The 15,062-nt window shown below is 48.5% G+C and overlaps 1 protein-coding gene across 6 annotated transcripts in view; it reads right to left on the reverse strand.

The window, feature by feature from the left end:
- Dpp6 (dipeptidyl peptidase like 6) overlaps positions 1–15,062 on the reverse strand; it is an 831,812-nt gene that overhangs the window by 66,440 nt on the left and 750,310 nt on the right. For all 6 annotated transcript variants that reach the window (XM_060374077.1, XM_060374079.1, XM_060374075.1 and 3 more), the window contains one exon: positions 1,400–1,523. In XM_060374077.1, the coding sequence (XP_060230060.1) occupies positions 1,400–1,523 (124 nt within the window). The remainder of the gene's footprint in view (positions 1–1,399; positions 1,524–15,062) is intronic.

Below are 15,062 nucleotides of genomic sequence, written 5' to 3' on the forward strand. Positions count from 1 at the left end.
GTCCCTAACAACCAGGGCAATCCACAGCGGTGAGCATCCCTGCGGAAGCTGATGGCATTTCTAACACTCTGTGGGCACCACTGGCCAGCCTGTGCCCATTTGGTGGTCACACTAGCTGGGTGTGTGTTTACTTGGCAGTCACCACTGGTCAGTGTGTTCCTTTAGGGGCAGGCCTCTGGTATAGCATTGTTGTATTGTGTGGAATTATGTGTGACACACACACACACGAGTGGACACTGTGTGTTAAAATTACAGTTTACAATTCCAAGAAACGATCCTGGGAAACCAAGCCAGTTTAAAGGAGTCTAGGCATGCATGAGAGTTGCTCTCCAGAGCCATGTGCAAAGACATACAGACAAATCATGCCGGGGTACCAGATGGCTGCTCTGCTCAGTTGCTGTCACCTGAGGTGCCACCGGCCTGGTGTTGGTTCTGCACTGCCTGTGGTAGTAGCAGTGGCTGCTCCTTATTGTATGGTGGACATATCAGGACAGACACAGAGAGGGTTTGGTCATTCAGCAGAGATGCCCAGCTCTGGGCCTGCTTGTATCTCCCTGACCTTGCCCCCAGCCCACAACAAGCCCATCAGAACTACCCAGAATTGCTTTTGGTGATCTAACAGGAAGAAAGTCTCAACCCAGCTTGAGGCGTCAGAGGCTGGCACAGATCACCGTGACCTCCGAGGGCACCCTCCCTGGGCAGTGTGCCGAGAGCTGCCTGGTAGAGCCCACGGGTCTCAGTGAACCTGCACAGGCAAGCAGGGTGTTTCTTGCTAGAAAACTTAGGGTCAAATAGAAACTTAGGGTCAAAAAAGCATTTCTGAAAGATCTGTCTGAAGTGGCACGTGGTCTTTTAAATTCAGAGTGAGGTGACTTTCTCAGAGCTGTGGCTCTACCACGTGGAAGCCTGGCTGGCAGAGCAGCGGGGGAACATCTGCCCTGGCCAGGAAGTAAGGGTGCCCTGGGCTGCCTTCTGCTTCTAGACTGCGGGTTGGCCTGGACCTACCCTACTTGTTCTGGAGCACCTGGCTTTAGGATATTGTGGAAGAGGAAGAGTTTTGGGACTGAGCACTCATACATGGGTCAGGTCCTGGGCCAGACTCCTTCTCTTTTGAACAACTGAAATGAGGAGGATGAGGAAAGCAGTGTTCCCAGCACAGTAGTGACGAGTGTGAAGGGAAACAGATCCTTGCCTGCTAGAGCCCCTAAGTGCAGCTATAACAGCTTCCCAGAGATTTTGTAGCAATATCTGGTTTGTCCATCAGGTGGCACCAAACCAGAGGCTGTGCATACTAACCTAGGATTCACAATTTTTCCAGCAGGAACCTCTCCAAATGATTGGGTGCCACCTTCCAGGCTATGGCCATCCCTTCACCCTGTCTTCTGTCCCCAAACTGTACCTTAGTGCAGACACCCGTGGTGGCATCACAGAGGGTCAGGATGGACACATTCTGGGCCCGGTTCAGCCAGGTCACAGCGACCTTGGTGCTGGTGGCCCACTTCACCATGGTGATGTAATACTCCCTGAAAACACAAACAAGAGTGTGAGCAGGGTCAATGGACACCAGAAGCTGGTTCCACCACACTTCTGGATCCAGCAGCCAGTATGTGTACGTGTGGCGTTCTGAGATGAGGTCATTCACATGGGGCTCAAAACTCCTTATGAGTGATGAAATAACCCTGCCCCTCACTAGTTGGTCTCTAAGACTGAAGGCTGGGGCTGCCCTGCCAGTTTGTGGGGTCACATTCTCTGGCTAGGGCTCTACTGACTTCAGTTTCATGTGACAGTCCTACCAAAGGCATAACTCTGCAAAAGCTTATGCTTTGGGTATGTGGGGTGAAGAGGTGGGGGCGCTGAGAAAGAGGGAGGAGAAGCATTGAGTGAGAGGCAGTGCAGGAGATCCTCAGAGAGCCAAGTTGCAGAGACTCCGGGGTTGGACAATTGAGAGTTCAGTTCTTTTTCTTCATTCTTTAATGGGAAAATACCCAGGATTAGGGACTGTGGCTCTGCCTCTGGCTTTGGTGAACTTCATTTGGTGCCACATGCTGGATTTTACCCAAACCTGAAAATACCACCACTCTCAGAGTGGCCTGGTGTTCATATTGGGAGGATGGGGGTCTTAGGGTGATTAATTCTGTCACCCAGGACTCTCCAAAGCTGGGATGCCCCATAGAAAAGGAAAAAGAAAATGTCAAGAAAATAAGTGCTCCAAACAGGTATCCTCAAGTGACTTCCTAGAATATTCTAGAAGCCAGCTAACACATTTAGTTACCTGCTGGACTTTATCTATAATGAGATCTGCTGTTGAGGATGAACACTTTGCCTACAGGATCTTTTATCACAGGCGATAGTGGCACACTCCCCTCGTGCTCCTGGTGAGCTGGAATCAGACCTTGCTATCTTTGCTTATGTTTTACAGAAAGGCCTGGATAACCAGGAAACCCAGTCACCTACCGTTGCTCATTCCCCAAATCTACCTGCCGATAGGTTTTCAATTGCTGAACTGATGAACAGGTCAAGCACACAGCCTCCAAACAGGTCTGACTTACTGGGTAGAGGCAAGAGGGGCCCGGAAACTGTCCCACAAAGTCCCTGGGAGCATCAGAGGGTCTTGTAAGGAGCACACCACATTTACTCTCAAAACAGGAGGTATTTCCAGACACAATCAACTGAGATTTCTAAAATAGAGCCATTCCTCTTCATACCATCTACTCGCAAGCTCACAGGCCCAGTGAGTGGATCTGGGCTGCGTGTTTCCAGGGTCTATATCTTCCCTTGTGCCCTGTCTTGGCGCCTGCTGTGAAAGTCAACATGTCTTTTCATCTGCATACCCCACACTTCTGCGTATCCCTGTTTCTTAGCCTCTTGATGGGGCACGAGAAATCTGAGAAGATGCCCCTACCAGATTGGCCTTTGGGCAAGTGTATGGTGCATTTTATTGATTGGTAATTGAGGTGGGAGCTCCCAAATCACTGTGCCACCCACAGGTTGGTAGTTCTGGGTGCCACTACGAGAGGCAGGCTCGTAGGCGGTACTCCTTTATGGCCTCTGCTTCAGTTCATGCCTCCACGTTCCTGGCTTGAATCCCTTTCCTGATTTCTCTGGGTGACGGACTACAATCTGTAAAGTGAAATAAACCCTTTCCTCCCCAAGTTGCTTTTGGTCATGGTGTTCTACCACAGCAACAGACACTCTAAGAAACCATGTGAAAGGGTTAGTCCCAGGAACGTGTGCTTGTAATTTCAGCACCGGGTACGAGGCTCCCTGGGGCATGTAGTCAGCCAATCTGAACTGGCAAGGTCCAGGTTTAGTGAAGTGTCTCAAAAAATTAAGGTAGCACATATTTGAAAAACAAACAAAAATCCTGATGTTGACCACTGGCCTCCACACACATGTGCATACATTTGTACATATAGATACATACATGTGTACACGCATGCACTCACCTCCACAATGTGTATACACATCCACTTATCCCCACACACTTGGGCACACACGTACACATTTTCACTCACTGTCACATATTCCCCCTATATACATTCATACACACACCGCACCCAATGCATGCGTACTCACTCCTATTCACATGTGAACATACACAGACAAACCCATTTGCACTCACATGCATGTATGCACACACATATACACACACGGACTTACCCCCCCCCCCCTACACACACAGACACACACACAATTTCAAGAGGTGTGCCTATCCTCTGCTTCACTTCTCATGGTCTCCCTCACTACAGCAGATGGAGGTCAGGGGCTTGAAGATCCCTGGGGATGAACACGTGCTAATGACCTCCCAGGAGTTGCTGGGTGCCGGCAGCCAGGGAGTGGGTGGGAAGCTGCACCAACCTGGTCTTACTACCAGCAACACTACTCTTATGGGGGATGATGGAGAAAGAATGAGGCTCTGTGAGAATGGAAGAATATAGAGCTGATTGGTGAGGGGTGCTGTAGGATGCTGGGCAAAATTCGACTGTTGCAAACATCACTCTGTGTCCATACAAGATCTGCGCAACATCAAGCCAGCCAGCACCCCAACATAGATGGGGAGAGGCCCCATGATCCTACCCTTGGCAGACAAACTATTAACATTTGAAGGCTGCTGAGGGAGTCCCTCTCCTTTGGGGATACGACTGTTAATAGGTAGTTCATACTCCAGTGGAGAGACACATATGCTTGCACTGATGAACAACGCTAATCAGACTCAGGGGTTATTAGAAGCAACAAGAAAAAAGGAGAACATGGAATTGGAGGGGTGATGATGTGGTCACTAGGGAGGGAGATAGTGGTGGATGGATATGAGCAAAATACATTGGGTAAATATATGGAGTTTTTAATCAAACTATAGGTCTCTATTTCCAGCCCTGTCCCCAGTCAATGTCCCTTGAATGTGTAGAGCACTGGTAGACAGATGCAGCATCGAATGAAAAGAACAGAAAGAAATTAGAAAGCAGTTAAGGGGGAGTATAAAGCAAGATAGTCAGTATAACCCTTCTGAGGAAGTTGGGGCTGGGCCTGGCACAGGAAGAAGGTAGCACTATGACTACCATGCTACCACGAAAGCAATATAGAGAGAAGTATGAGGGAGTCATGCTTTTGAGCTCATTATCCCATATTTAAAAATGAGCATATCAACAGGAAGCTATGAGTCCTGTGGGCAATGGCACTGATTCTCTCTTCCTTCTTTTTTCTCCCTTCAGTTTTATGACTTTATTTGATACTCAGCAGTTTGACTGTTTGCACATGGTAATAGGGATATAGGCTTCCCAAGTATAGAGCTTGTTTGGTAAATCCTCATCTCATTAAACTTTCTGGACAAATGTACATGGAAACAGTATGGAATGTTTCTTCTTCCCTTGGCTTGGACAGCTTTGTTGAACCTTTTGTTAGCATTCCTCTGGAGTTTCCATCTCCTTCAGGTAAGCTTCAAGATTGCCTTGAGTGCCCAAGGAGCACATTTTTATTTTATTTAATGTGTGTGGGAGTTTTGCCTGGTGCCTGCAGAGGCCAGAGAGGGCATTAGTTCCCCTGGAACTGGAGTTACTAATGGTTGTGAGCCATCATGTGGGTGCTGGGACTAGAACCTGGGATCTCTGGAAGAGCAGCAAGTACTCTTAACTGCAGTGCCATCTCGTCACACTGAGTGCTTCTTGAAGCCTGCGTCATGGATGCACTTGTCAGTGTTGAGAGGGTGTGCTCATGTCTCTCCCTCATCGATGGCAGACCAGTTCTTTTCACCCGTTTCCTGGCAGGAATTGTTCCACTAAGCCCAAGCTGATACAGTTTCTGCTGGTCTCTCTATTCTAAAGGATAGAGTTACCCAGAATGCTCAGGGAAGCTGTTGTGGACAGCAGTGTTCTACTTAAAAAAATGCAGGCACTGATGGGCAGGTGATGACTCATAGGTTGGATGGAGGCTGCATTAGCAGGCCTTTAACTCCAGCTCAGGGTGGGGACTGATACTATGGACAGAGTAGGCTCTGCCTGGGAGAGACACTTCAGTTCGGCCAAAGACAGTGCCTTCAGCTCAGGGCACAGAGGCACTTGCTGGTGAGCAGTGGATGAAGTTTTGATTAGCCTACCTGTTTGCCAGGCTAACAAATGATGGGCATTGTTTCTCTCAGAGGAATTAATGTGCCATGTCACTTTTTAGTATTTCCAATTCTGGCATGAGCTCTGACCATCTGTGGCAATAAAGGGCAAAGGGGACAAAGTCTATTGATCCCATGACACAAAGAGCTGGTACTTAACTCTGGCATCTTAAAGCAGTGTTTATTCCGTGTAGCGAGCTGAAACAGAGCACACTGTAAGAGGGGACTTTGTCTGCAAAGTGGTGTGCTTTCGCCTTGCTTTGAGAAAACTGCCATAACCCTGATCACAATGCTGCCTGCCGTGAAGTTCACAGTCCTGTCTGGGTCTTCCTCAGAACCGTCAGGCAACTATTTAAGATGTATGTGGGGTGAGTGCACTGCATAAAAGAGAAGCGATGTGTTCAGACAGATGGATATTCAATGCCTCTTCGTAATTTCTCTATCACAGAGGACCAAGAATAAAGCATGCCTGCCCCCTCTCTCTGAGAGGGGCTGGATATGATCGAGGCTGTCTGTCAGGGTGTGTGAAGAGCTGGTGTCACAGAGAGCACACCTTGTCAACTGTGGGCTTTGTATTCAGCAGTTAATGATGCAACAGTGAAAGCATCCCTTGTAGAGGAGTGGCAGTCACTTCCATGGCGGCCATCTCTGAATTCTAGTTAATGCAGTAAAAGCCTATCTTTTTATCACACTGCCCGCCCATCCATCCATCCATCCATCCATCCATCCATCCATCCCAACCCCTACAATTCAATCCATCTATTCATTCATCCAATTCATCTACTCACTTGTCCAATCTAAACCAACCCAACCCAACCCAACCCAACCCAACCCAACCCAATCCAATCTAATTCAATCCATTCAGTTCAACTCAATCCATGCCACCCATCTATCTTCTACCATTCATCGATCTAATATAATCCATGTATCCACACACCCTTCTAATGTACCAGCTAATCTACTATCCATCTATCTAACCATCCATCACATATCTAGGCATGCAGCATCCATATATCAGCCTATCCACTATTCATTAATATGTATCAGGCATTTCCTGGGCATATTACTGGTGTCATGTGAAGGTGTGCTATGTGTTTCCTATGTGTCCCCGCAGGTACACTTTGCTCCATTCATTCTTCTCTGTGTTGGTGTGGGGGATGTCCTGTATGGTTAGTGGTTTGAATGAGAACATTCCCAGATATTTGGATGTTAGGTTCTAGTTGGCAGGCAGTTTAGAAAGGATTAGGTCTTGTTGGAGGAGGTATGTCAATGAGGGTGGGCTTAGTTACTTCAAAAGCCCATGTCAGGCAGTCTCTTTTTTCTCTGCTTACAACTTTTACATCAGCTGTGAGCTCTCAGCTTCTGCTCCAGAGCCATGCCTGCTTGCTGCTGCCACCTTTCCCACCATGAGGATCATGGACTAACTCTCTGAAACTTTAAGCAAGCCTCCAATTAAATGCTAATATAACTAAGGGAAATGGCATGATGGGGTTCTAATTTCCTTATAGGGGCACCATCAAGAGGTTAAAGGGAAGGGAGAAAGGGGGTGATATTGATTTCTGTGGCTCCCTCCTCACAGTCCTCCATCAGCACCAGGTCCCTGTCTATTGGTGGCTTGCTTCATCTGGCTCTCTGCCCTTGCAATCCAGTTAGAATACCTCTCTGGCTCTCTGCCCTTGCAATCCAGTTAGAATACCTCTACCCCTATGCTCAGTATTGAGATGACAACAGAAGCCCTGATGTTCTAGGTCACGAGAACTCTAGCTTCCTGGGGTCTTCTGGTCAAGCTCTCATATTTGTAAGCAGCAGCTTCATAATACTGTGGAGTTAAGCTCATTTGAGGGCTGTCTTTTCTCTTCTGGAGCACAGGCTGATATACAGAGGGACTAAGAATGTCTGGTCACAGCTGTCCCTTTCAACAAAATGCCTCACCAAAGAAAATGTTAGCCCTTGAGTGTAGAGTCTTTAAAATATCAGGTGAATTTGTGGGCCCTATGGACTCAGAGTCACAAGGACTCAGGTCCTTTCTTTCACAGATGAGGACCACAGAGAGTGACATCTAACATATGGGTAGAGGAAGTGTCCCTACAACTCCCAGAGAGAGCATTGTTTATTATTATTATTACTTTTCTTTTCTTTTTTATTAATTTTTTATTTTTTTATATTAATCACTTTGTATCCCAGCCATAGCCCCCTCCCTCATTCCCTCCCAACCCTACCCTCCCTCCCTCCCTCCCTCCCTCCCTCATCTCCTCCCAACCCTACCCTCCCTCCCTCCCTCATCTCCTCCCTGACCCTTTCCAAGTCCCCTTCCAGCTGACCCTAGCTTATCAGATATCTTCAGGACTGGCTGCCATGTCCTCCTCTGTGACCTAGCAAGGCTGTTCCTCCCTTGGGGGGCATTGTTGATTCTTGGCCTGGCACCAGCTTCATAACACCATCTTGTTGCCAAGGAAACATCTGAGCTCTCTTGGTCATGCTGGGCTTTGTGAATAGCCTGTAGACACCTGCTTGGTGTCAAGACCACTCACATGCCTCTTCACATCTTCCCTCTGTGAGGATGCAGGGGGAAGTCTGGTGTCTGGCTTTTGTCTCTGCTTTCAGATTTCTTCACTTTGGCCATGACCTCAGATCTTCTGCTTAGCTCCACCCTGTCCCTGTCTGTTCTGGCCACTGGGAAGAAGCTCACTCTGACCTGCTGGGGTCCTTCCACTGAATGCACGCCTTCCATATTTGATCTTAAGTTAGTGCTCCTCTGTGGCTGGCTCAGTGTTCATTCACACTGTCTGCTCACTACCTCTGTTCAGGCTGTGTCAACTCTGTCAGGACCCTCTGTTCAGTAGAGGGGATACAGCCCTGCTTATCACAGCCCATGCATGCATGGAAAAACAGGGCCTGCTCACTTTAGTGACCAAGCACTTGCAGACCTTCTCAAAGACCATGGGCCATTTCCTTTGCTCACTCAACTTCTTTATAATGCTTGGGCCTCTGTAGGCCCTTGCCCTACAGAAGAAACCTTTCTTGTTTTTGATGTTACTTGCTCACTGACTCCCAAGATTGGAGTAGTCTCCCTACACAAGGATCTTTCTTCCACTTAAAACCTCTTTATTTTATGTGTATAGGGGTTTTGCCTGTGTGCACGTATGTGTGTCCTATGTGTGGATTACCCACAGAGGCCTGAAAGGAGCTTCAGATCTCCTGGGACTGGAATTAAAGATGGTTGTGAGTTGTCATGTGGGTGCTGGGAGTTGAACTTGAATCTTCTGGAAGAGAAGTAAATTCTCTTACCACCGAATCAGCCAGCAGGCAGTGTGAGGACTGAGTCAGCCAGCAGAGTTATCTTTGGCTCTGTGAGTTGCTCTTATATGAGATGGTCACACACTGTTCGTTCTCCCTCGTGTGAGGACTCCAGCGTGACTTTGCATTGAGACAGTCTTATGGGGGACTTAATCCCTCAGATTACAAACACCCTCTTCTGAGGCTGTGGATTCCTAGGAGTACTCCACCAGGCATAAGAGGAGGACATAGCTATGTTGGGTTGCTGTCTGGCAGGATCCATCATAGCAAGGATAGAGAATTCATAGTACTAGGATAGTCAGCGGGACCTTTGAGCCTCAGCTCAGAAGACAAAGCGCTGTAGCCACTTTCGTGGAGACAGAGAGGACTTGCTCACTGGTAAGTCCTGGCCACTGGTAGGTCCTGATTTCTACTTCTCAAACCTCCTCAGTGTCTCTGCTGGTGGCATTGAGGAGAACTTTGAATATGTCTCCTGACTGTGAGAATCTGAGGGGACCATGGGGAGAAACCTGAGAGTCAGGTAGGAGCTCAGGTAGCAATGGACTCCGGCATTAGAGACCCAGGCCCGGCCCTGTAACAGATTAAGGGTGACTGCTGGTTTAGGTTCCTGTAAGTCCCGGGAGGAAATGTAAGGGAGGTGAGGAAGGAACCTTTCGAAGCCCTAGAAACATCAGGAGCCTCGAGATGAAAAGGCGGTAGGAGGACGGAAGCAAAGCACTGACCTGTTAGCAGACAGCAGGCGTACATCTATTCTCCTGTGCCTCACCGCATGCAGGCGCGTTTAAAAACACACTGCGGGGCATACTCTGTCAAGTCCTGTGCTCTTGCAGATGTCCTCAGACCAGTGTACTGGTGTGCTAGCTATGGCTCAGGGGAGAAGACTAGCTGTCACTTAAGCCCTTTGTGCTTGGCATCAACCGACACGCCAGCCTTGTGACACGGTCTGGGAAAACCTTGTCCAGAATGCTGCTGACACACGCAGATGTCAACGCTGCCTTGTCCGATGGCCGCTCTATTCACGGGTTGCCAAAGAGCTCACCCTTCACCACTGGCTATTGACAGCATCCTCGTGACACCTGAGTTACAGCAGCAAGCATCAGACTTTCCCGTTCCTCCCCCTGAAACACATCTAACCAGACCTCTGAGACTCCAGTTTCCAGTTCCTATGAGCCAGGCATTTTAAATTAGTGAAGGTGCCTTATCCTGCCGTTGGCAGTGATTCTGGGATATTCTTTGCAGTGAATCTATTGGAGAAAGGTTTCTCACTCCCCAGCCCTGAATGACATTGCCACTTCCTCAAGAGCTTCTTATCCCGAGTAGCCAGGACCCACCACAGTGTGGCGCTGTATCTAAACTGGAAAGGACGAAGGCTGAATTTCACACACGTCTTGGCATAGGCTGTATCTTGGGAACTGTGTGTGAAGGAGGAGCTGGCGGCAGGGAAGGCTTGACAGAGTCAGCTGCCCAGGAAACATAGTTGCACACCAAAGCCCTGTGTTCAGTAGGCTGGCTGGGTGCTAGATACACACTCATGAGCATTCACAATCTGTACACGGCTCTAGGGGAAAACAGGAAGACAGCGAGGGACCTATATCTACACTTGTATCTACAATACATCCTGGTCTCTATAAATAGCTTTATTTCTATTTTTATCCAGATCCACATGCATATTCACGTTTAAACATTTTTATCATTCTAAAGGATTTATCTATTTAATTTTATGTGTTTGGAGCGTTTGTATGAATTATGTGTGCCCACAAGGCCATTCTCAGTTCCCCTCAACACACATTTCCCAAGAGGCCTCTGGCGTCGGCAGGTTGCTGACGTGTCTGTGAGGTGCTCCCAACACCTCCACGCAAGCCTCTCACTCTGCTCTCATTTTCTCTCTCACACTTGGCTCCTGCCCAACCTCTTCACAGCCCATGGCAGGATGCTGTCAAAACTTTGGGGACTGTGCACTCACATTGAGTGCCTTAGTGTCTAACACAGCACAGGGCTCATAGAAAGGGGAGAGCATGGGGGGTACATGGAAGGACTTACAGGGCTAACAGTATATCAGAGAAGCCAGGCCGGGGAGAGGCAGAGAGCAGCCGTGTGTGGGGAAAACCCCGGGCCTGCCATCTTCCTTTGCCCTATGTTGGCCTGCTGACAGTAGGCCTGTGCGTCCAAGACCCTTGGCTACCCCTCCTACATTTTCAAGGGCATTAAAATTTCTTAAAATTGTTATGTGGGTGAATGAGTGCCACAGTGAATGCATGGAGGTCAGAAGACAAACTCGTGTGAGTTGGTTCTGGATCGAAGTTGGGTCTTTAGGCTTGGCTGCAAGTGTCTTCATCCCCAGGGCCCAGCTCACTGCTCCTTAAGGCATTTTAAAAGTCCCCTCTACACCCTGCACAAGGCAAGTGCCTTATTTCACCATATAAATTTGAAGTTTTACTTATTTTTATTTTTGTGTCTCTGGGTGTGTATGCCACATGTATGGGGGGATGCCTATGGAGAGCAGAAGAGGGTACCAGAGTCCCCTGGAACTGGAGTCACAGGCAGTTGTGAGATGCCCAATAGGTGTGCTTGGAGCCGAACTCCTTGTCCTTTGGAAGAGCAGCAAGCACTCTTAACCATGGAGCCATCTTTCTAGCCCCCTTATTTTACTTTTCCTTGATGGAGGCCATCACCAATGTCTAATGATTAACCTCCATCCTCAGAAAGGACAAACGAAGAAATCTATCCTCAAAATTCTATAGAATTTTGTGGAAATAATAACTTTGGTCCTAATATTTAAATTAACTTACTCACTCAGCAAATGTGTCCTGAACTAAAATAACATACCACTCCTGTTGCAGAATGGTAGTACAGACTCGTGTGTGTGTGTGTGTGTGTGTGTGTGTGTGTATGTGTGTGTGTGCATCCCTGCCTCACCGACCCTACATTGCAGTGGGGCAGAAAACTGGAACAAGCCATTAAAGAAAAGCCAGCCTTCCAGATCCTTTGGTTCTGAAGGGGAGAACCAGTGAGCCTGAGTTCTCAAACAGGGCTTTCTGGGCACAGAGGATCCTAGCAAGGAATGTGGGGGGTGCTGGAGTTGTCAGCCAAGTGGCAGCTTTAACTGACTGGGTGCTTCAGTTGTTAGAGAAGCTATCCCTTCCCTCTGTGAGGAGGAGACCACAGATGTTCTGCGCAGGACCTCATGACCTGCTGTGGTTTAAATGTCACTCTAGTTACTGCTTGAAGGCTCAGTAGCTAGGGAAGCAGGAGAGTGACAGGTCCTGGGGGTGATGCTGGTAGGCAAGGGGAAGGATAGGTAGGAGGAGCAGCTTCCTGCTACAGTCAAGGACAGTGAGCCAGCCATTCGAGGTGAAGAGGGAGCAGTGTGGGCTGGGCTGGGCAAGCTGCAGGGCCTGAGTGCAGGAAGAGGATCGGGCCTTCCAGCTTACTAAAGGCTGTCCAGTTTCACATGCCAATTAGAAACGTTTGGCGACTTCATCTAGCCCTCCTGCAGAGGTGAATGAGATTGTGCGAACTTCCGAGGACCGCCCCTTCCTGTGTTGACTGCTTTTGACTGTCTGGGTAACTTTCAACTCTGCTACTGCAGAGGGTTCTTCTGGACTCTGCCTGCTGGACCAGCAGCAACCCAGCAAGTTCAATGCCAAATTCTTTCTAGATATTCAGCTTCTCAAATGCCATCTGGACCCATTTGGACACTTGCTTGCATCTTTTGTTAACTCCGGAGTTAACACAAATCTTCAACACAAGTCCTGCATCTCACTTGAGAATCGTAATCTGACCACTTAATTGACAATGCCCAGTGGCGATGTTAGGCAGTTAGTGATGTGAACATGAACTTCTTTGACAAGTAGAGGACTCTGAGGGGAGAGATGTGACCTGCAGGGGCTACTCCCAGCCGGGAGACTGATGGCTGCACGGACCAGGCCTGTGCTCCTGGAATCACCTAGAGTTTCACAGCTACCCACGAGACTGAATACTTCTGTGATGACTTGCCTCTATTTCACAGAGGAGAGAATAAGCAGGAAGGGCTGAAATGCCCGAGTCCACAGAACTGAGTCCACTCAGCTGACTGGGAACCTTGTTTCATATCAGGGCTTCTCTGCTGGAGCTTTGTTGATGCAGGAAACCTCTTCCATCATGGCGGTGTGGAGAGAGGAATCATGGCAGGTCTAGGACTCTGTGATGCCCAAGGCATCCCCTCAAGAATCAGAAGTCCAAGATTTCATTTGTGTCAAGGATGGGAAATTCTGGTCTAGCCTGTGACATGGTCAGCTTCAGGAAAGTGGCCTTCACGGTCCTTCTCAGGCCCACAGTTGTTTACATGCGTCTGAGGCTCTGCCTGATGAGTGTTTCACTCTATACACACTGTAGGTTTCATGCTCACCCCCTACTAAATTTTTAGTGCCAGGCTGAACAACAGACAAATACTAACTGTATGCTCACACCAACCCTGAATTCTGACATGTCTGTGTGCATCTTAGGGAAATGTCTAGTGGGGCTGGAGAGATGGCGCAGAGGCTGAGAGCACTTGCTGTTCTTGAAGAGGACCTCAGTGTGGGTCCCAGCTCCCACATGGTAGCTCACAACCATCTGTAATTCCAGTCCTGGGGGATCTGAGTCCCTCTTGCAGCCTCTGCAGGCACTGAATCCATGTAGTGCACATGGGTCTATGTGGGCAAAACATTCAGAGACACAAGATAAAAAATAAATAAATCTTTAGGATAAACACTCAAGGAAGGGTGAGAGAAATCAGAAGGTGGCATGTATGTGTTACAAATCTGTGTTACTCTTCAAGCATGTTATTGCATTTAGTTTAAGAAATTAGAGCAGGCAGACCCGAAAGCCAGCATTTAAACTTCCAGCCCTGACTGCAGCTAATTTCTCATTGTCCTTGAAGCTAATCAAGCCTATGGAAACAGCATTTCCAAATTGACTAAATGAGACTCCCAATTAATGCAAACAGATGGCTGAAATTTTCCAGGTGACTTTCCATATTAATTCAGCATGTTGGCTGGACCAGGCCCCAGGAGGCTTGGCAGGGATTGGCTGAGAAGGAAATGATGAAACAGAGGGATCTTCAGGAGAGATGGGGAGCAATAGCTTGAACTGTTTTAGCTCAGCAAAAATAAAATACCAGTCTAATTGGCTGGTCTTCCTCATCCAGTGTGCGCAGGGGGATCTGCCCAGTGATGGGTCACCAGCGTCCCACCTAGGAAGCTGCCTGAGTCCAGGTTTATGAGAACTCAGCTGGCTGTAGCTAATCCTGACTGGCAAAATATAAGACCGGTCTAGGGTAAGCAGAGAGAGGAAGAGGCTAGCCCTTTACAGAGCGCTGGCATTCCAAACCTGGTCTCACCGCCTTTTCTCCCAGGGGCACCATGACATCAGGTTCCATTGAAGAAAGGAGCTGAAAGGCCCTCAGTGGAATTCTGAAGGGGAGGGGTGCTACAACCCCTGCCCCACCATGCCCAAGGACCCTGCACAAGTCTACTGGGTTCTGCCATGTTCCCTCACGTCCAGCTTGCTCAGTCTACTAATGTCGAAGGAGTACTGCTGTCTGGGAAACTCACCATGGGAGTGAAGAAAACCACACACTAGGGAAAAGAGGGGTGTAACATCAGGAAGAGGAGAACAGAGGGTGAGCGCGTGGTGGAGTACCCTCTCCAGGAGGAGCCAGAGCAGCTGACTCTTCCAGAAGCTGCCAGAAACCTCTAACAGTGTAGAGATTTGTAAGGGACGGAGACATGAAGACCCATGATTTCATGTTTCAGCTAGCTATATGGCAAAATCTGGCCTGGGTGCCTCCTGGGTCTCTAAACAGGGTGTTCTTGGCTCAAACAGCAACATTTATAGACAGAGTCTTGGCTGTGTGGGCTCTGGGATACTGCACGCCTCCTCTCTCACTGTTCTCACAGTGGCTACAGAACTGGACTCTGCATGGTACCAGTCCCCAGACAGTTTGACTTTAAGGGCAAAGCGGATATTCAAACCATGTCACTTAGATGGATCCCATTTGGCTGCTCTGATTTAACTAGAAAGTCTACACAAAGTAATGTTAACGATCTACCAACATGATTTCCCATGTTCCCTCTGAATCACATGGCTGCCACCCACTGGGAGGGCTGGCCTTCTCAGAGCTGGACCCATCAGGCAGGAGCTGCTC

The sequence above is a fragment of the Meriones unguiculatus genome, chromosome 21 (assembly GCF_030254825.1).
Source record: "Meriones unguiculatus strain TT.TT164.6M chromosome 21, Bangor_MerUng_6.1, whole genome shotgun sequence".
In the NCBI taxonomy this organism is placed as follows: domain Eukaryota; kingdom Metazoa; phylum Chordata; class Mammalia; order Rodentia; family Muridae; genus Meriones; species Meriones unguiculatus.